This window comes from Solanum verrucosum, unplaced genomic scaffold, assembly GCF_900185275.1.
Source record: "Solanum verrucosum unplaced genomic scaffold, falcon-dt-bn FXZP01000229.1, whole genome shotgun sequence".
Classification (NCBI taxonomy): Eukaryota; Viridiplantae; Streptophyta; class Magnoliopsida; order Solanales; family Solanaceae; genus Solanum; species Solanum verrucosum.
Window position 1 is genome coordinate 5,826,459 of NW_026020011.1, and position 22,420 is coordinate 5,848,878.

General features: G+C 32.5%; 4 protein-coding genes across 5 annotated transcripts; 2 read left to right on the forward strand and 2 right to left on the reverse strand.

Annotated features, from left to right (window-relative positions):
- The first annotated feature begins 1,052 nt into the window (after positions 1-1,052).
- Positions 1,053-4,909, forward strand: LOC125820233 (growth-regulating factor 4-like). Its single transcript, XM_049499666.1, has 4 exons — positions 1,053-1,606; positions 2,880-3,276; positions 4,230-4,696; positions 4,789-4,909. Exons 1-4 carry the CDS (start codon positions 1,423-1,425, stop codon positions 4,794-4,796), a joined length of 1,056 nt encoding a protein of 351 aa, XP_049355623.1. The 5' UTR covers positions 1,053-1,422; the 3' UTR covers positions 4,797-4,909.
- Positions 4,910-5,546: 637 nt separating this feature from the next.
- LOC125820223 (UDP-glucosyl transferase 73B2-like) lies at positions 5,547-8,346 on the reverse strand. The gene is made up of 3 exons (XM_049499652.1): positions 7,848-8,346; positions 7,093-7,250; positions 5,547-6,359 (listed from the first exon to the last, which is right to left on the reverse strand). Exons 1-3 carry the CDS (start codon positions 8,344-8,346, stop codon positions 5,547-5,549), a joined length of 1,470 nt encoding a protein of 489 aa, XP_049355609.1.
- Positions 8,347-9,309: 963 nt separating this feature from the next.
- On the reverse strand, positions 9,310-12,874 carry LOC125820005 (cadmium-induced protein AS8). 2 transcript variants are annotated; one of them, XM_049499421.1, is made up of 4 exons: positions 12,762-12,874; positions 11,077-11,323; positions 10,645-10,917; positions 9,310-9,562 (listed from the first exon to the last, which is right to left on the reverse strand). In XM_049499421.1, the coding sequence occupies exons 1-4, from the start codon at positions 12,762-12,764 to the stop codon at positions 9,549-9,551; spliced, it is 537 nt and encodes a 178-aa protein (XP_049355378.1). In that variant the 5' UTR covers positions 12,765-12,874; the 3' UTR covers positions 9,310-9,548. The 2 variants fall into 2 exon arrangements, with proteins under 2 accessions (XP_049355378.1, XP_049355377.1); XM_049499420.1 differs by lacking the exon at positions 9,310-9,562 and having other exon boundaries at positions 10,613-10,917.
- A 636-nt stretch (positions 12,875-13,510) lies between these two features.
- LOC125820370 (protein PAM68, chloroplastic) lies at positions 13,511-14,332 on the forward strand. Its single transcript, XM_049499803.1, has one exon. The coding sequence runs from the start codon at positions 13,670-13,672 to the stop codon at positions 14,258-14,260; it is 591 nt and encodes a 196-aa protein (XP_049355760.1). The 5' UTR covers positions 13,511-13,669; the 3' UTR covers positions 14,261-14,332.
- The last annotated feature ends 8,088 nt before the right edge of the window (positions 14,333-22,420 follow it).

The following is a 22,420-nucleotide window of genomic DNA, read 5'->3' on the forward strand; positions in this document are numbered from 1 at the left end:
GCTACAACTTGGTCTTTTTTAGTCATCCTCCTCAATAATTATTGATTGAACCTTAAAGATAAAGTTTGCATCTTGTGTGTCATGATTCATATACATTACTACCATCTACATTTTTTAAAAACTATTAACTCACCTAAAAACTAACTACATATAATTTTTTAATAAAAAGTGAGACCAACAACTTATAAAATAAGATAATCTACTTTATCATACCAAGTTATAAAATATAAATTTTATATTATATTCATATAGTATTATAATATTTAATAGTGTAATATAAAAGAGATAAAAAATCATGAAATCTCATATCGATACTTCAATTGATGAAATATTTGAATTTATTTCCATTAAGTTTAAACCGTGCTAGACAGAGCTGAAAGCACTAAAAGAAGGATTGACGAGACGAAGTTATTACTTATGACTTGCTAGTTGTCTATCGTACTAGCTTCATTGAATATGTCGAACTGCACTCTATATAAGGAGTCGATTTGCATCCTTGTTGAACAGAGCGGAAAGCATCAAGGAAAGGACTGACAAACTTGTTACTTATGTACCACTAACTGTCTATCATACTAACTTCATTGGATATGAAAACCTCCATTCTTTTATAAGGAGACGATTCACCTTGTCTGACAATTATGTAAGCGAGAAGTATTTGATCGAGAAAACGTCCTTACTCAGTATATGTGTTGATGAGATGTAACTAATTATTCTATGAAATCAGTCGAGATCGATACAAACAAGCTAAACCTCATGAGAGGTACTAGTCGAGATACACACACGAATTGACTCGAATATCACCGAGAAGCGCCATATCAAGAAAGCCCTTTCTGTCAATATATGTGCTGATGTGACGTAGCCAATTACTATGTGAAATCAATCGAGAAATACATATAAACTAACCCGATAAAAAATACCAAATATCCCATATAACTAATTGAGATATACTCAAACTGACTCGAACATCATAGTCATACGAAATTTGAAAATGTTACATCATTGAACCATGGACCACAACAAGACATAATTTACCTCTCCCCACTCCTTAAGGTCCCCATATTATCATCTCTTTCTTCTTCAACCCCACACTTCTTTATTCCCATGTCCCAATGCTTCCTTTTAGCTTAATCTCTCCATTAACTCATCCAAATTTCTACTAATTCAACCTCAAAAATCTCCATTTTTAAGCTAATGGAGGTACTAATCAAACTTAATCAACCCCCTTAATGATAATTATCCAAAACCCTAGATCTGTCCCCCTATTAGGTAACTCCAACAACTTTTGCTCTCTATATCTCACACACTGAAAGTCTGAAACACCTTTATATTAACTCCAGTTGTGATAATAATTTCTGGGCACAGCTTTTTTTGGTGAATTGTGAAGTGGGTATTTGGGGATTTTTGTTCTTTTTTAGGTGGGAGATGAGTATGGCGGCGGAGAATGGGTACAGACCGCCATTCACGGCGGTGCAGTGGCAGGAATTGGAGCATCAAGCAATGATATATAAGTATTTGGTGGCGGGTATTCCGGTGCCGGCGGACCTTGTTGTGCCTATACGACGTAGCTTTGAACCCATTTCTGCGAGGTTCTTTCATCATCCTAGCTGTATGTATCTCTTTCTAGTTTCTTCTGGTTGTCAATTTTTTTCCCAGTAATTTTGGTATTGACCAACTTGCATGCAAAGATGGATCCAGATTTAAGCTTGTTGGGTTGTAATCTTTAAAATATTTTAGCATTTGATTCATTGTATTGTTAAAGTTATGTGATAAAAATCTTATCTTTATTGAAAATTTTGATTTTTTTTTTCACTAGATATCATCTTCTAGTCTAAAAAGATACTGGGTTCTTCCTATCTGTTAAACCTTGATAGACAGAGTTATCCGGTACTTGTGCTGGAAAGTTGGGCGCAAGTTGGCTCGGACACCATCGTTATCCAAAAGAAAAATACTGGGTTTGAAATAAACTAAATCTGCTTCTCACTAGATTATAACATAGTGTTTAGACTAATAGGAAGAGATCATATGTTTTTTTTCTCATTTTAACCGAGGACATTCCTCTATTCATTTTGTAAGTAGTATGATGGAAAAGTCTGCATTTCTGAAATGGAAATTTAGTATGGTTTGATAATGAAATTGGAGCATGTAGATCAAGTCATAAAGATAACTCTTGTGTCATTGTTTCCTTTTTGGCTCAATATTTTGTTAAGGCAGCATTGGCGGAGGCAAGATTTTCGCCAAAGGGTTCATTGTCTACTATATATATATAAAGTTGACTTTGTATATACAATGTGATTTTCTTGTGAAACACTTCTTCTCCGCTAGCTCTGTCCCTGTAAGGATAGTTCTTATTGGTAGCCATTCATTTTGTTTTCATCTCATTCCACTTCCTTGTTTGAAGATCTGCTGATCCATTCATTTCAGCATATTTCTGTAATTAGTTATTGTAAGGGAAACATTTATTTCTTTTATTCGTTTGGTAGGACTGCAGGATAAGCCGATTTTGGGTTTGAGTAGGTTGCTAATTTATTCTAAATATATGACGTGTTGGACTATACTTTTGCGCTTCTGTATCGTACAATAATGTAAGAGGCGGCATGTTAGTGCTTTTGTAGACACTTATCTGGTGTCTATTTTGGTTTTATGCCATAATTTATGAGTAATTTATATTTCAATGTCTGTGGAGTGAGTAAATTTCAATCTCTATTCTGGTAAAACTCGTATCTGCTGGAGTTCCGACTGCGGACAACTCAATCAAATGTAATAAAATGTTCTCTTTTCGTGCTATGCTCTTCTTTTTTAAGGGGTCTGAGGGAGGGGTGTTGCAGCCCTACTGTGTTTGCTAAATATGAACCTTATTAGTTTGTATCTTGTGCTGTCAGTGGGTTATTGCTCCTATTATGGGAAGAAGTTTGATCCTGAGCCAGGAAGGTGTAGAAGGACAGATGGAAAGAAGTGGAGGTGCGCCAAAGATGCATATCCTGACTCAAAGTATTGCGAGCGGCACATGCATCGAGGCCGCAACCGTTCAAGAAAGCATGTGGAATCTCAATCGACTGCCCAGTCCTTGTTGACTAGTATGTCACATAATACTACTGGGAGCAGCAAAACAAGTGGAAACTTCCAACGTAGCAGTAGTGGCAATTTCCAGCGTAGCAGCAGTGAAAGCTTCCAGAACACGCCACTATATTCTGCTGCTAATACTGAAGGACCAAGTTATGGAAGTGCCACAACAAAGATGCAGATGGAGCCTGCCACCTATGCAGTAGATAGCAAGGGGTATGGGTAAATATTCTTTGTTCTCTATGTTTCCTCTTATCCTGAGATGCATTTCTCTGATGGTCATCTTTAATTACTTGTTACCTTAGAAGAAATCTGAAGTAGTTAGCATTTACCAAGTTAAGAGGATCTTCCTGCATTGAATTTGGTCTTTGACTGCACAAGTGATGTTCAATACTGGTTACATGTGAAAAGGCTTGCTTCTATGATCTGTGTTTTCTGTTGCCGATTAAAGATAAAAATGTTACATTCAAATCTTTTACATTCGGAAGGATTCTAAATAGGACATGTTGGACTATATCCACCTTTTCCCCCTCTGTGAAGCTTAACTTCCAAATGGTAAACAGAATTTGGCGTTCTAACTCTGGATTATGTTTCAGATACACGGTGATCTTTTATTTCTAACTATAGTGATCTAGTAAGTGATATTCTGTTTAGGTAATTATGACCTGAGTCTTCCACCTAAAGTATTCTGCATGGTAGAATTGGTTATGCTACTACAAGGAGTCATTCATACTTCTTTGTGTTATACTTTTTCTGCCTCTCTTTCTTTTGACATGCCTGATTATTTGGAGTTCATTTTGCATTTTTAATGAAGTAGTAAGAAGATAGTTGAGAACAAACTTTTGTCATTTAAGAAACTTTGTCCTTTCAGACCTTATATCTCAGATAAGAAAAAAGGCATTGTTTGGTCTTTAAATATTGTGGTGTATAGTGTTTGGTACCATAGGTAGGTCCATCCTACTCATGTCATACTATTATTGAGTGCGATGCTGCAGTTAAATCTGTCTAATACGCTCTCCTGTCTTTCGAGAAATAAGTGGTGTAACTTGAAACTAGACTACATGACTTGTAAAATAAGAATTTGGTAAAACATATTAAATTATTGAGATAGCAAATTGGGCTACACTTGTGTAACATCCAGTTTCATGAAATTCAAATTGGCAACACAGGTATTTCCATGGAATGACTGCTGATGCTGATGAGCAGAATTTCTCTCTCGAAGCTTCGGCAGGCACGAGAAGTTTAGGGATGGGATCTAACACAGACAGCATGTGGTGTCTGATGCCTCCACAACTTCCCTCAAGCCCCATGGTGAAACCAAAAAATGATTCACAGTTGCTAGATAGCTCGCGACAAATCCGAATGCCTAATCCATTCGAGCCTATGAATGATACAACTATTTCGGGACAACACCAACACTGCTTTTTCAGCAGTGACATAGGCTCTCCCGGGACAGTAAAGCAGGAGCAACGTTCAATGCGCCCTTTCTTTGACGAATGGCCTACAACTAAGGAATCATGGTCCAATCTTGATGATGAGGGATCCAACAAAAATAATTTCTCCACTACTCAGCTCTCCATATCCATTCCTATGGCTCCTTCTGACTTCTCTTCAAGGAGTTCTTGTTCCCCAAACGGTGAGTTAACATCCTCGAGCAACCTTTTTATCCAATTAAAGTCGCATTCTATAGCAAGACAGCCATGACTTATGATTTTGCATCGCGTGCAGATGCTTGAGGAATGCTACCATTGCAATAAACAGTTTCCGGTGCTGTGCTGAGGAACAGATATGCTAGTCAAATTCTCATCAGTACGAGTCAAGGGAATGAACCCCCGCCCCGGATGCCAAAGTTACCTCTTCAGCTGCTGGAGAACATCCTGGTACCTATGCATGTCTTTATGGTGTTTAGATGGTTTACAAGACAATTGCAGCCAGTTTTCGCCGAAAATAAATGTACTTTGCCTGTCTTCACTTGCTGGATTCCAGTTTAAAGATTGCAAATCATGTAATCTAGTTTCAAATAAGCTGATGATATTTTAGTCACCAAGTTCTTATTCAGTGTATCCTTTATTTGGAAGTTCTCATCTTTAGATGATGTTTGTTTGCCAATTTCTTAGATTGTGTCGTTTTCTATAGTCACATCATACTACTCATCAACAATTTGAACGATAAACTTAAAAATAAAGTATAGTACAAAATAGAGCTATTATGAAAAAGTAAAATAAAAGATAACATAGAATTATTAAAAGTAAACATAGACAAAAGGGGGGAAAAGAAAGCAAATGACATGATTACATCTAATTGATCATTACCGAAAATGAGACTTTATTGTTATATAACATTATATTCAAAATGACATGATTACATCAAATTGATCATTATAGAAAATGAGATGTTATTGTTATATAACATTATATTCAAACTAACGATAATACAATGCAAATAGATAACAACCATCCAAACAAGATGTAAACAATCTCCAACCATCACTTTGCTTGCATAATATAATCTTTAAAATCATGCAAATTAGCAATTGAACCAACTGGAAAATTAGCATTTCTAAATTTGTCATTTAATTCTTCAACTCTATCATGAACTTGTTTATCCTCCATTAATCTCTTAATCCCTTGTATAATCTCATCCTTCTTAACCTTTTTCAACCCAATATTTTCTCTAATTGATGATACCATATAACCAATCTTGAGATGACACACAATAGATTTTGCATTATAAAAATTATCACCTCTAATTGGCCATGCCAATAAAGGTACCCCTTGTCCAATTGCTTCCATAGTCGAATTCCATCCACAGTGAAACAGACATCCGCCAGTCGACGGATGACTTAAAATCAACAATTGTGGGGCCCATCCATGTATAACCAAACCCCTATTCCCAACTTTATTTTCCAAGTCATTAGGATAATAATCTTGATTCTTGGAAATTACCCATATGAAATTTTGACTTGAAAGCTCTTCTAATGCCTTTGAAATTTCTTCATGTTCTTGTAAAGTTGGCAAAAGTTCACTACCAAAAGAAATGTAAATTACTGAATTTGGTGATTTTGTGTTTAGCCAATTGAGTACTTCATCTTCTGAATAATTTGATTTTTGACTTGAATTATTAATTGTTCTAATGTCTTTGTCATGAATTAGGGATTTAGTGGATGTAAGTAACCAAAATTTTTCTGGTAGAAGGCCAATTCCATAAATTGGAAGTCTTGTTTGTTTGGCTAAATATTCCAAGAATGTGTGTTCTAGTACATCATATGTGTTCACAAGAATGGCACTTGTAACCTTAACCTGTTAAAGAAAAAAAAGAAGAAATATGAAGACATAATTATGATTGGGATAAAATATCAGAAACACATTTTAAACTATGGTGAAATTGTCGACTATACATTTAAACCACCAATAAAAAGTCATTATACAACTAAAGGTGTAACCTAGTGACTAATGAAATGGTTGATAATCATGAGGTCTCGGTTCAAAATTAAGCAGAGACAAAAACACACTAGGTGATTCTTTCTATCAGTCCTAGCCTTAATGGACAGAGTTACCTGGTACATGTTGTTGGTGGGGTGGCTGATATCCCGTGGAATTAGTCGACGAACGGAAAAGCTTACCCATACACCATGGTCATATAAAAGAAGTCTATCATTTTTCGCTGAATTTTCAGTGAAAAATATCCAGTGGCTATACCCACAAATGTTATGTTTTCATACGAAAAAATTAGAAAGTTACCCTCTATTTCAATGAAAATGTGTCTTTTCAGTGAGCTAGTTAGTTGAAAAAAAGAGTGAAAAACCATAACACAAATTTCCACTAAGAAAATCCTTTGTTTCTAGTAGTGAAACGTACTATGAAGGGTGATGGCGTGAGGTGGGGGACTATGACCTTTGTGAACTTATTTTTTTTCGAAGTTTGTTATTTAAATGGTAAGTTTAAAGTTAAATATTATAAAGTATAATATTTTCTTAAAAGTAATAATATAGAGTAAAAAGAAAAATATGTCGCGTAAATTAATATTAATTACCTCTTGGACCCAAACTGGCTCATCACCAGGTTGTGTTGGAAAAGATTTCTTCTTTGTACCAATTAATGGTTCCTCTGATGAACCATAGTATCTCCTTACTATATCACCATAATCCATTGCCATTTCATCGGGTAAACCCGGAAGAAACCGGGTTTCACCTGATAGGCGGATAACAAAGATTATTAGTTACGTAATATTTATTTATTTTTATGCAAAACATAGATATATCGTATGTAGTTATTTCAGTGTATATACAGATATTACCCTAATAATTACATCGTAGAGATACAGATGTTTCTAAAAAGTCTTCAACTCAAGTAACACATATAGAGGTAAAACAGGACATAACAAATAATAAAGAAAGCGTAGTATACCATAAAGACTAGAATAATATGATAGGTAGTAGGCTCCAAAGGCGGACCCACCCCTCTAAGTGGGTGTGCACGTGCACCCATTAACTTTGAAAAAAATCATGTATATATATAGGAATATCTATCTTGAAAAATTGACAGAAATTAGGATATAATTAACAGTGCACCCATGAAAAGAATAGAAGTGTCACTGTGCTACTAGTACAAAATAATGTTAGTACTATCTACCCATCAAGCCTACCCCATAGGAGAGCGAGACAACATTGAACTATTTTCTAACTTTCTACCCTAACTTGTGACTCAATAAATATTAGATCATGTAATTAGGATTTGACTATTAAAAGTTAGATTCATCGATAAAATTTAAATTCTGAATGCGCTAACCTGGTATGATGAACTCTACATCAGCTTTCCAAGCAGCATAATCCATAGCAAGGGAAGCAGCACTAAAAGGGGAAAATGCCACAATAGGCACTTGAAATTTGGTGAAAGCATCTCCAAAATGTGGCAAAATCATTATATCAACTATAGCACAAACAATTTTCAACTTATTATTTTTAGTCACATTATTATTATTTTTACAATAAGATGTTAAAATTGATTCTAAACCTTGTCTCATTTGCTTGTAATGCATCATAATAGGCTGCGGGTTGAATTTAATTTCGGGGCGGGGAGGGGGAGGTATCGGGGCATCAACATCCGTTACGTTAACTAACGGATGGTGCGCCAGGGAAGAGGAAATGGAGGAGGAGATATCGGACGATAGAATAAATGTAGTTTTGAAATTAAAAGAAGAGAGTTTTTTGCAAAGCTCAGTCAAGGGCAAGACATGGCCTTGCCCAAAAAATGGGACTACTAAAATCTCTCCAATAGCATTCTCCATGTTGTTTATGAAATTTGATTAGTTTTTTCGTATTTATTCTTAAGAGAAAAACCTCGAATTTTCTTCTGTGAGTAACGATGTGATGACACGTATAAGATTATGTGTCGAAAAGTAAGAAACAAGTGTCACTTGCTAGGTGTAAAGATTCATGCATGCAAATAGTGCTGTAACGCATGCATTCTGGCACAAACTTCTTAGCAAGGATGAAGTAAGCCATTGGTGTCTTGTTTTATGAGATTTGTGCCACAAATTATTGACAGTTTTAAAAATATTTCTATACTCGATAACTTAGATACATAATAAGTGGCAAACTCTTGTCGGAACATGAGATCTTTAATAAAAAGCCGAGAGAAGTGTTGGAAACACCCCTAAAGCGAGAATTTAGAAGTGTATTTCACTCATGTTGCAAGATCTCGGATGTATGTAAGTTCAGTTAGTCAAGTAAATAGGTGTTTTTAAGGTTGTTGATAGTTAAGGGATGAAGCTAATAATTCACACCGAGTTTAGGGGTGTTTTTCAGCAGTTCTCTCTATTTTTTCTGTTTTAATTTGATTGTCTTGTTTTGACTTTAACACTGCATTTAAGAAAGTATTCAAGACTTTTGAATCTTGTGATCTTAAACTAAAGATACGAATAATATCGCCTAAAAGATCGTTTAATCTAGTAGTCATAATCACGTCGACTGTAATGAAAAGTTGAAATTAAAGAATTGTCACGAAAGAAATGAAACATTTTTTGAAACTGACTTAAAAAGAAAGTGGACTAACAAATTGAAACGGGAGGAGTTTTATAATTGTAAGTATTTTGATGAATACAATATTAATTTGGATAGATTGTATCGTTTTCTACCATTACATACACACTACAAAAAATCCGAGAAGTATTTATCAGCAGAATAGATGGACGAAGGGTATATTGAGACCTTTTGCGATAGTTCAGAGACATTTTTAACCCTTTTCCGTATAATTCAAATTCTAACTTCCATTCAAACAATGTTTTCCAAACTAAAAGAAATCAAAGCATGTTAACAACATTTGCAATATAGTATCAACCTAATAACTGCAACTGTAAATACTCTTTTTTCTTCTACCTATGCTTCCTACTATCTGTGGGAAGGCATAAACAAAGGCCAATGCTATGAAGTGTACAATGTACATTGACCCTTCTGGGATAGAGAAACATTGTGCTCCTCAACATGTTGCTTAATCCTTTGAACCTGCAAGAAATCGATACACGACATGTGAGAAGTTATTCGTGTTCTCTGGATTGCAGTAAAAGGTGGATACATGTATGTTACGCGGATTCATTTATGGTATATATCGGGTATGAGTGTGTGCAAGTATCCATATGAGGTACCCAACACTGGCAATGTCATGGTTGCAAAACAGTTATAAATGACAGCACCACAGACTACACAGATGACAACGCGTGATATATTAGCGTGGAAGTATCAGTAAAGGGAACGTTGGCAATAGAAAATATTGAAACAAGAACATTCAAGTTTCTATTATGTGGACCTTTTCTTAGTTTTATGGGAACAAATGATTGCAGATAGAGTACCGGCTTCGTTATTCAAGAACATTTAACAGTTTAACACAGATTCAAGATAAGACTATAACACGGTTTCAGTGAACCAGAAGGAAACAGTAATCATGTTCAACGATCCCCGAACAAGTCTTGATGAAAACAGTAACATGTTCAATAGAACTTCCTTGTGCTCTATGATCGAAGGGATTCTAAAAAGTTGTCAAAAACATCGATATCATTATCTAGCTTCAGATTACACCTAATAAACGTAACAATCTTCACCTAAAAGATTCATACATAGGAAAGTAGGAGTTACACACTCTTTACTTCTTCCCACTTTTATCACCAAAATGTCATCTACAATTGATTGTGTGCTCCACGAAAAACGAATATAATTGGTGAGTACTTCTTCAATCACAGTAACATATAATACAGTCGGGAGATGGTCAATGTTGGAAAAAGTGGTTGATATGATTGTAAAATGAAAAGGCAATCTTAGTTGCAAATTGCACACCAATCCGAACCAATAACCATATCAACTAAGGGTAGATCAAGTTCCTTTCCTGTCAACAATCACATTTAATCCCATCTTCGTACCAAAGAGCAGCTTGGAACTTAATAATTGGTGTTCTATCAGCAAACTTATCTCCGTTAGTTTGAAGGAATAGATTTGACAGGGACTAACATGTATAATATAGTAGCATGAAAAGTCTAATCATGGTTAAACTGCAATACAGTACTACTTCCATTTGTGAGCACTCTGTAGCATACCTTTGCAAGGATGAAGTAAGCCATTGATACCTTGTTTTAGACGATTCATGCATTGATCGGGAAAGGATATTTTGGTCGGCATTTCAGACGAATCTACCGCCTTCCCTACTGATTCTTTGACCCTTATGCTTGAAAAAGTCTGAACCACTCTTTCTTGGAAGCCAGCAATATTTGAATCGAGGTAACACCAACTGTCTTCCACAATGTTTCTCATGCTTTGTATATCAGTGGATCGAGACATCTCAATAGCACTACTTCTGGCAGCTGTGAATGCTACGAAAGAATATACAGGTAAAATAATAAATCAACTTCAAATGTAGTTTCAAATCACAGACAGTTTGCAATATTCATCAAATATAAACAAAAAGTAACAGAAATGTAAAATGTCCAAATTCATTAAGAAGCTGAATATGAAAAGTTGGTTATTTTTACCATTGTAAGGACCTGTGTAAATGTAATTGGCAGGTAGACCAATGCCAACGCCGAGCAGAGAGAAGCCAACGCTGAATCCAACACCACATCCAGCTCCAACGTAGCCAATAGCCTCAGGACCAAATCCAGGACCCCATCCCACCCCACAGCCAATGCCTATTCCCATGCCCCAGAAGGCTCCATATGTAGGATGCACTGGATTCCATCTTTCGTATCTCCTGAACAGGCCCTTTATAATCATTTCTACCTACAATCACAAGCCCATAAGTCTATCAAATTCTGTTGAGAGACCCTAAGATTACCAAAATGGAAATGTCAAGTCTGGAGGGCCAATTTTAACTCCTTTTGGAAAGTTGTCCTCTCAAAGCTTTCTAACAGTCTAGTCTGGAAGGCAAATTTTACTTCTACGGGGGTTCGATGTCTTACTCCCTCCATCCCAATTTATGTTGTTGTGTTTGATTAGACACAGAGTTTACGAAAGAAAAGAAAAAGACTTTTAAAACTTGTGGTCTAAAACAAGACATAGACGTGACTATAAATCATCACATTAAGGGTGAAATGAGAAGTTCAAAGTTGATTTTTTTTCTAAATAAACGTGACTTTCTTTTTTGGACATACCAAAAAGGGAAGTACGACACAGAAGATGGATCAGGAGTGTTCTCTTTCTCTATCTTTTGTACTGATTCTCCCCACTCATCCCAGTCAACCATCAAGTTGTGGAAAAAAAGTAGCTATTTTAATAATTTGAAAGTTAAACTTGAAAGTTAACCCCTTTATCCCTAGTTCTGTTCGTGTTCACAAACCAGAAGATTTTGCTAACTGCTCCCTTACCAAATGAAACGCTAAGGAAGATTTCAGTATACATGGTTCACACAAGCTATCCTCTTAAGAACAATAGAAAAAACCCAAGAACAAAAACAGCGCAAATTAGCACACTTTAAACAATGAAAACTCATCAAAGTAACCAGCAACACTTAGAAATGAAATGAACAATTCAGTATACTGTACTTGATTCACACAAGTTATGCACTTAAGAAATTGAGAAAACCCCAAGAACAAAAGAGGGTAAAAAAGCTTTCTTTTAAACAGTGAAACCTCAGAGTAAGCAGCAACACTTAGAATTGAAATGGCTAAATCAGTATACTTGATTCACACAAAGTTATGCTCTTAAAATTTAGAGAAACCCAAAGAACAAAATAGCCCTCTTTTAAACAAAGAAACCCCAAAATAAGCACAACACTTAGAATTGAAATGGATGAATCAGTATACTTGATTCACACAAAGTTATGCTCTTAAAATTTAGAGAAACCCCAAGAACAAAATTGCCCTCTTTTAAACAAAGAAACCTCAAAATAAGCACAACACTTAGAATTGAAATGGACAAATCAGCATTTTTGATTCACACAAAATTGTGCTCTTAAAGAACTAGAGAATACCCCAAAGATCAAAATAACACAAAAAGCCTTTTTTTTTTTAAAAAAAACAATGAAACTTCGAAGTAAGCAACAACAACTAGAAACCAAATAGACACTTCAATATAATTGATTCACACAAGTTATGCTCTTATAAATAAGCCAAAAACCCAAGAACAAAAGAGCACAAAATACCTTTTATATAAACAATGAAAGCAAGCATCAACACTTAGAAATGAAAGTAAAAAAAAATATAGAGATTTAAGTTTCTACCATGAAAGGGTGCTGCTCAGTGTAATGTTCTCGAAGCTTGGAGGAAACATAATTTGAAATTGAAATGTTGTTAATATACTAGTATTACCTCTTATGGCCAAAATTGATTCAATGTGATCTATCCATAATATAATACATAGTATAGAGTAAAAAAGAACCCATGATTTGTTTTTATTTTTTTAAAAAAAACATTTCATTTTTTTAAAAAAAATATTCAATATTTGATACCTTAGACCTAAATAATTCTAAATTCATTAATTTTTGGGTAGAGTGTGACTTTATTTCGTAACACCCTAGCTTAGGATAAAATTCTCAAAACAACAAAACATAAGAGATGTTGAGTGATTACATCCTAGCAACACGTTTTATATTATGTGAGTCTAAGAACAAAACGAATAAGGTCACTAGCAGGTTGGATCGTTATAATTTTGAATATTCGACCTTAAAAATTTAAAAATAATAACTGAAACTTTCAACTTTAGTGATAAGTTGTTTAGTTCATGGAATAAGGTAGACTATTAGAATCACTATGAGATGAAATTTATATTTTGTTTAGTTAAAAATTTATATCTCAAACTTTATATTTATTTCTTTCAAAACGACTGATAAATTAATCACAAAATTATAATTACCACACTATAATCCCAAAATACCTTTGTATGCGAACCAAACTAAACTATCTCACATATAAGTGAAATACTTTTTTTTAACCTTATTGAGCACTTTAATACTAAGCCTTTGGACAAACTTGCCAACATGGGCAATATAGTAAATTAACCATGGTCTCCAACAACTTATAGATAAGCCTCTTACAAAAATCTTGAACTAAAGGCCTCACCACCACCAACCAATTAAAACAATGTGAAGAAGTTGTAAAGCAAATCTAGTGAAGAAGTTCAACAAAAATAATGGAAACATGTTCATTTCCAAGTATTGTATTATCCCCTTTAAATCCACTAATCTCAAAAAACAAACACTTCCAAATTCCCAAATCCAAACAATTACATAAAAAAATCACACCTCTTTTTGCAACACTCAATTCTCCAAAAGGTTTTGGACCTTCCCCTAAGAAAATTATCAAAAAATCCAAGAAAATACCAAAACAAGAAAATGAAGATCAAGACGACGATAACGATGATGATGATGATAATGATGATGATGAAGAACAAGAAAGAGGAGTTATACCAGAGATAGTAACTAATAGAATGATAAGTAGAATGGGGTTTTCAGTTGGTATTCCTTTGTTTATTGGTTTATTGTTTTTTCCTTTTTTTTATTATCTTAAGGTTGGTTTAAAAATTGATGTGCCTACTTGGGTACCTTTTATTGTGTCATTTGTGTTTTTTGGGAGTGCCTTATTGGGAGTTAGTTATGGGATAGTTTCATCTAGTTGGGATCCAATGAGAGAAGGGTCAACTTTGGGTTGGAATGAAGCTAAGAAGAATTGGCCTGTTTTTTGGCAATCAATTAGTGGGGGTGGATCAAGAAAAAAGTATTAGGAGTTTTGGACTTTGGTTATGTATTTTTTATTAATATAATAATGTGTTTAAATTTTGATCTTATTATATAATCATGTTATTTGGATTGCTTATTTATGATTTAGGTGTTTTCTTGATTTGTGGGGTATGGAGTCGATTTGTTGTTACAGAGTAATATTTAAGTTGTTTACGTATGAGTTCTATGAGATTATGATGATTTAGAAGGCGTTGGATTTTTGGTTATGCATCTTTCATTAATATAATGTGCTTAAATCTTGATCTTGTTATATAATAACCATGTCATTTGAATTGCTTATTTATGATTTAGGTGTTTTCTTGATTTATGGGGTATGTAGTCGACTTATTGTCACAGAGTAATATTTAAGTTGTTTACGTATGAGTCCTATGAGATTATGATGATTTTAAAGGCGTAGGACTTTTGGTTATGCATCTTTCATTAATGTAATGTGTTTAAATTTTGATCTTCTCTTATAATAACTATGCCATTTGGATTGCTTATTTAAAGGCGCAAGTGTTTTCTTGATTTGTGACGTATTTAGAATTTTATATAAATGATGTCGACTTATTATCACAAAGTAATATTTTAAGTTGTTTATGTATGAGTCCTATGAGATTATGATGATTTAAGGGCGAAAGACTTTTGGTTTTTGCATCTTTCATTAATATAATGTGTTTAAATCTTGGTCTTGTTATATAACCATGTCATTTGAATTGCTGATTTATGATTATTTAGGCATTTTCTTGATTTGTGGGGTATGTTGGATTTTGCATAAATGGTGTTGACTTATTGTTATAAAGTAATATTTAAGTTGTTTGTGTATGAGTCCTATGAGATTGTGATGGTTTTAAATGCGTAGGACTTTTGATTATACATCTTTCATTAATATAATGTGTTTAAATCTTGATCTTGGTATATATTGGATTGTTTATTTATGATTTCAGTATTTTCTTATTTGTGAGTATGTAGAATTTTACAACGACGTGGATTTATTGTCACAAAGTAATAATTAAGTTGTTAATATATGAGATTATGATGATTTCAGGTATTTATTCATCATATGAAATTAATATTGAAAGAAGTAGGACTTTTGGCTCTTTGAATGTCTTTTATATTAGTCTCTATAATAACCATGTTATTTAGATTGTTTCTGTATGAATTAGGTGTTTTCTTGATTCGTAGAGTATATAAAATTTTGTGTAAATGGTATCGATCTATTGTCACAAAGTAAATTTAAAGTTGATTATGTCTTATATTATGTTGATTATAAAGTTTTACTTCTCGTCTGAAAATAATATTGAAATAAGTTGGACGGGCTATTGACTATGCATTTCTATATGAACATGTCATTTATTGTCTTGATTTTGTTATAAATTTCTCATCTAAATAGCTTTTCGTAAGGAGGTATTTTCTTGATTTGTGGGGTATGTAGAATTTTGTGAAAACGCAATGTCGATCTATTGTCATGAAGTGATTTTTAAGTTGTTTATGTCTGAGAATATGGTGATTTAAAGGATTTGTCCTCTGTAGGAGATTAATATTAACTTTGTATTATTTTTAAAAGATTTTTTATTCTCACATGTTTATTTTTTTTCACCATCAAAAGCATCTTGAAAGTGAGTCTTTTTTCATTGAATATCATATATGGCTAATGTGAGATATGAATATATCGTAACAATGAATCTATTAATCGATCATGTTATATAGGATTGAGTTGAACATTTAGTTAATATGATTTAAATTATTATTCAAATATACAGAAGTGAAACAATCAACCTATTGATATTGAAATACCAACGAATTTTTCCAATGTATCATCAATAAGAGGTCAGCAAAGCCTGAGAGGGCGCGGAGAAGGAAAGGCCAAACACTTCGGCCTAACGGGAATGAGCAACGACGAAATGAGAAGATGAGGTGCCTCGGGCACCCCCATTTAGAAAGAAGGGTCGAAGAACATTAATACTGGATTAGCAAATAAGCCAACACATAAAACATGAAATTGGGCTGGGCCTACCTCAATTGTACAGAGAAAAGCCCATTGGTTGACTTGGGTAGCTACATAAGCCCAGTAAGGAATATTAGACTACAAAGAATAAAGAGGCTAAATAAAAATAACAGCAACTTTCACATATAACAAACACAAAATTCATATTTGTATGCTATAGCAAAATTTGCATAATTGCGCTCCATAGCAAACATAAATATGTATATTTCGCTATACATATACAAAAGAAAGCAGTTGTATAATCTACTTTGATATACATATACAAAAAGATCAATTGTATAAAGTGAGAGAGGCGAGTGAGCGAGCGAGAACTGGGAGAGTGGCGAGCGAGATCTGAGAGAGGGGAGAGAGGGAAACGAAAATATATGTATATATACAATTTTCACGCATTTTATACATTTGCGTTTTTGTATAAAGTGAGAGAGGCGAGTGAGAGAGCGAGATCTGGGAGAGTGGTGAGCGAGATCTAAGAGATGGGAGAGAGGGGAACAAAAATTTATGTATATATATAATTTTCTCTCGCTTTATACAAACACAAACACATTTTATACAATTTGCATTTTTTGTATAAAGTGAGAGAGGCGAGTGAGAGAGCGAGATCTGGGAGAGGGGAACGAAAATATATGTATATATACAATTTTCTCTCGCTTTATACAAACACAAACACACTTTATACACTTGCGTTTGTATAAAAAACGAGAGAGGCGAGGGAGAGAACGAGAGTGGCGAGCGAGATTCACCAGGAGAGAGGTGAAATAGCAACAGTTTGCTATGAGGTACAATTAAATCAAACTATATTTATGGCATTTAATTTGAATTAATAATTTGCTATTATATACAATTTTCCCTAAAAATAATTAGAAGTAAATAAAACTTTAGTAAATTCAAATGTTCTTAACTAGAAATACACAACAAGGTGAAGACAGTGTAATTTCAAATGTTATAATAGGTTACATACCATTTATTATAGGTTATCAAACAATACTTTATCAAATGAAACTAATTATAATACAAATGGTGTTTAGCAAGCTTATAAATCGATCGGATTAGTTTATAAGTATCTTTTAGTTTAGTTACAACAATACTAACATATTTAGTAAAATTTCACTAAATAAGATCTGTGAAGGATAATGTGTATGCAAATCTTATCACTATCTCGATGAGGTAAAAAAGTTATTTCGAAAAGACCGCTCATTTAGTTTATTTACACAATTGATAAATATTTTTTTAAAAAAATGCTTGTAAGTCAAAATCAATCAAAAATCATTCTTAGTTGATCACCCCAATATATGATTTATGATCAGCTTATAAGCATTTTTAATTTGACCATTTTTTTTTAATTATTTGTCTCCAAATACTTTTGTTACCTTGGATATACTCTTTCTAGAACATAACTCGTAATTACACTATACTTTATTTTTGCTATTCGTTTTACTTCTATGTAAAGAAGACCTTTCCTAGGTTTGACTCTGTTACATTAATTTTTCTTGTAGTTTATGTAATTACGTTTGTCTTTCTTATTTTATTTTATTTTTATAACAATTATTTAACCTTTTTTATTTTTTGTGTAAAAAAAAAGTATACATCAAATTGCTTCGATTTGAATTATCTGAAAATACAAAAACAAAACAGTAAACTCATAAGCAAATATACACGTGACATTACATAATGTCACGTAATCTGACAAAATAATTTTCACCTTTTTTCGGAATTGTGTTCTGAAATCATGTTTGGATATAAAATTGTTATAAACTTTTCAAAATATATCGAAATTTTTATGTCCAAACGTTCACGTAAGGGGTTTTCAGCAAAAAATTGCATTATTGTGTTGTGTTGTATCTATTTTTTTATTTTTTTTACTTACATAAACGAACATTCCTAATGTTTGACAGTTTGAACAAAGTTTAATCTCGACCATTGCTTTTCATGCATGTTCCCCCATCTTTACTAATGCTTAGTATCGGATAGAGATACTATGAAAAGGTAGGATAACAGGTGAAATATAATTATTAAATAATAAATAAAGATAAAATGAGAAGAAAATATTAAGGTAACGACGCTATCACACCAAAATCTGTCGTTCTATAAAACGGGTCTTTTCATCGTTACCTAACAATAAATTTAAACGATACGATATAATAGAATTTAAATAACAATCAAAACAACACATTTTATTTAAACTAACAATACAATACAAATATAAAATACAACATGTAAGAACCATCCAAACAAGTTAGATTTTGATTGTCTCAAGGACTATCAAAAATCAACATGATTAAAAAAATAATAGTAGCAACAATAGAAAATATAATATATAAATCAGTTAAAAACATTATAATAAAAATACTAAAATAAGAACATCAACATAAATCTGTTATTCACATCATTGCTTAATGTTTAATGATGATGTTAAACTGTAATTAGCCAAATCAAATATGAATTAAAAGCATTGCATGTAGGCAAGGGCACATGACAGAATTTTGTTAAGACCTTTTGCCACAAGGCAAAGACAACATAGTACAACTAATGCAGTGTGTGTGTTTTGCTTTGGCTCACAATTATTGGTTACACATAAATGTGGACAAAAATCTGTACAAGGCAATAAAGAGAAGGTAGAGTTGACATAATTGAAAAGTTTTCCTCTCACCCCATTCAAAGTACGTCTCGTTGTCCCAATTTATGTGACACATTTTGGATTTCGAAATTCAAATTAGTATTGTAAATTTTTCATATATCTTTTAAATATTTTGAATTGTTAATTATTGTAACTTATAGTATTTTTTACGTAGTTTACAAATATATAGATTTCATTTCAAAAATTTGAAGATTTCACGAGCAAATTCTCGAAAAACAAAACGCGTCACATAAATTGGGACAAAGAGAGTAATATTTTCTTTTTAATTTAATATTTGAAATTTACTAGACTGATTGATTTGAGTTTGTACCAATTTGAGGTGTAATCCACCTAACTAGCCCAAGTTTGCACAAGTGAATGGTCAACCTATTTATTAACTCAACCAATTTTAATTAGTCATGTTCAACTCATTCAAAGATCAGGACTTAATGATGTTGAAAACGGGGGTATTGAACTTTTGAACCCCGTTTGTCCCACTTCAAACTTCAAAGGCATGAGCTTGTTAAACTTGAAGTTATGCTCATGGAGCAAGCGAGGTCAAAGTTTAAAAATCACACACTGACAAGATTCATCATTCTTATAATTAATTACTCCATTGAGTTCATTAGGGCATAATTTATTAATATTTAGTCCAAAGCGATCCATACGATTTTTTTGTATGGTATGTTATGTAAAATCATAATAATGAATAAAATTATTCAGTTTCCGTTGGTAGTTAAACAACTTAAAAGAAAACAAATTACAAAAAATTAAAACTTCGTAAGAGTTGTGTAGATTGATTTATAAATCCAATGTTCGCTCATCTTGACCCAACTCATCCTAGCCAAAGTAACTTTTGAAAACTTCAATGACCCGTCAATTTATTAATTTAGACCGTTTGATCCATGACTCAACTCAGTCTGCTCATTAGATTCGTCCAAATTCAACTCAATCCATCCATTTGACTCCTGCGAAGGGGTAAATGTTATCAAGACAATTTCACCTATTTTTAACTATTCCACCCCTAGCTCTCATGAGTGGTCCATTCAAATGTTGGATTATGAAGAAACAAAGAAACAAATGACAGTTTGTCACCCCCCAAAAATAGCAATGGACAGCATGGGAGTATTTGCCAGACAAGAAGTTAAGGAGGGGAAGCATAGAAAAGAGAACATTGGAACATTGCCTTTGCTTTTCTTGCCTAACAAGCTCTTGCTCTCTTTAAACAATTTTGTAGCTTTCACTTTTAACTCCTTGTCATGTTAATTAATACTACATGGTTATTAAAAAACGAGTGAAATATTGAAAACACCTCTAAATTCAGCGTGAATTATTAGTTTTATTTTCGAATTATTAATAATCTTAAAAATACTCATCTGCTTGACTAACTAAACTTAAATACACCTCAATCTTGCAACATGAGTAAAATGCCTCCCTAAATTCTCGCCAAGTTTAGAAATGTTTTCAACACTTTTCTCGGCTTGCTCCTACAAGAGTTTGAGAGCACTTATTATGTCATGTAGCAGATCGGGGTTGTTTATAAGTTTAGTTATTAATCAAGTAAGAGTATTTTTAAGGCTATCAATAGTTCAAGAATGAAACTTATAACTTGTGTTAAGTTCATGGATGTTCTCAATACTTTTCTCTAAAAAAAAATTAATATGATTCAGTGTAAATACGAAGAAAGTTTGTATTCATTACTTGCTAATTGCTACTCCCTTTCTCCGGTAATACTTGTTATTTTTTTTTCGCGAGTCAAACTATATTAATTTTGATACATATTTTTTAACATATTGATATGAAAAGAATTGCAATTTATACTATATTTAGTATTGCTTTTGAATATTTAAATTGTAAATTTAAAATATTAAATTAATTAAATCCAATTTAACTCTGAAGATTAATCAAATTAACTCTCGAAAAATGAAACATAATTACTAACACGGAGGGAGTATCATATAAGAGATAAAACAATCACATATTCATTAGCACTTAACCAAAGGATGTTTGACTAAGCTTATTAATTGATCAACTAGATTATAAATAATTTTAGACATATATTCACATTTGATAACTAAAAAAAAGTATAAATCTAAGTGGTTATAAACTCAAAGTAGTCAAAAATCATAATTCTAATTATTCCTAACTTATGAGTTTGAAATTTATAAATCATATATGATTTGATAAATATAATATTTCATCATGGTCATTATAACCTTAAAGACATTTAACAATTTTGCCTTTGTGTTTCTTATTATCAGCTTCAACATTTCTATCTAAACGCATAATTATTTACTTAAAAATATTTTTCAACACTTACATATTTATCAGTTACTTTTCATCTGTTTATCATTTTTTACATGTACATTTTGATTAGATACAGCCACCTTGATTATTTTTTAATTACAAACACTATAACCAAAAGAAAACAAAAAAGAAACATAATGATTTGATTCTTATCTGATCTAGTACATATCATATCCTTAAAATAGCTTAGTCATTTTCATAAATCCCCACCAAATAATTAATGGGTTTAACATCAATATGAATTGCGATAGACGAATGAAATTTATTTATCTTTAATTAAATATTTTAAATTTAAATAAAAAAAAATTGTTGAGTGGTTGCACTCAAATTTTTTTTTTAGTAATATGTGAATATAAATTTAATTAAACTCTAATACATTGCCGAATATCAAGTGAGAAAGTAAAAAGGAAAAAATAGGCTATAAGTAATGTAATTTTTTATTTTATTTTTATATGGCCAATGCAAAACACTCAAACTCAAAATAATTAAATATTCAACCCTAATTTAAAAGGCAAAAAAGGGTTAATCCCACCTTAATATGATGGCTCTAAGTAACCATTTATCTAGACATGTGGGATCCACATGTCCACCATGAACAAGACCACAAAAAACCCATTTGGTCCAACAATGAAACCCACCTAAAAGTCCAAACTTTTTAGACTTTGATAGCTGGTTTGGAGATAAGTTATGGATATATTAAATTGTGCATAAATAATATCATTAATCAGTTAAAAAAATAAGTTATTCGTATATAATTTATAATAGAGAAACTCAAATAATTAATATATATATATAAAAGTTATGAGTTGTGCATAATTTTATGCAAAATAGAAAATAGATTGAGTAATTCATATGAATAATTGAACCTTACTTAACAAATTCTTCTCGTAACTAATTTATATAATATTGGGATAAGACACAAGTATCTCTTAGACTATAACCGAAATCTCAGAAATACACCTTAACTAAATTAATGTTCTATTACCCCGAACTCATTTTTTGTAATTTTATATAACTTTTTGGCTTACGTGGCATACTCCGTCACTCCATGTAGTTGAGGCGTGTGAGAGATATTTAGATGCCACACAAGCCAAAACGTATACAAAATTACAAAAAAAAAAGGATTCGAAGAGGTAATAGAATTTTAGTTTAATTAAGATGTGTCTATGAAATTTCGATAATAGTCTAAGGATTACTTGTGTCTTATCGTAATACTTTCATTAGCTTTAATCAACT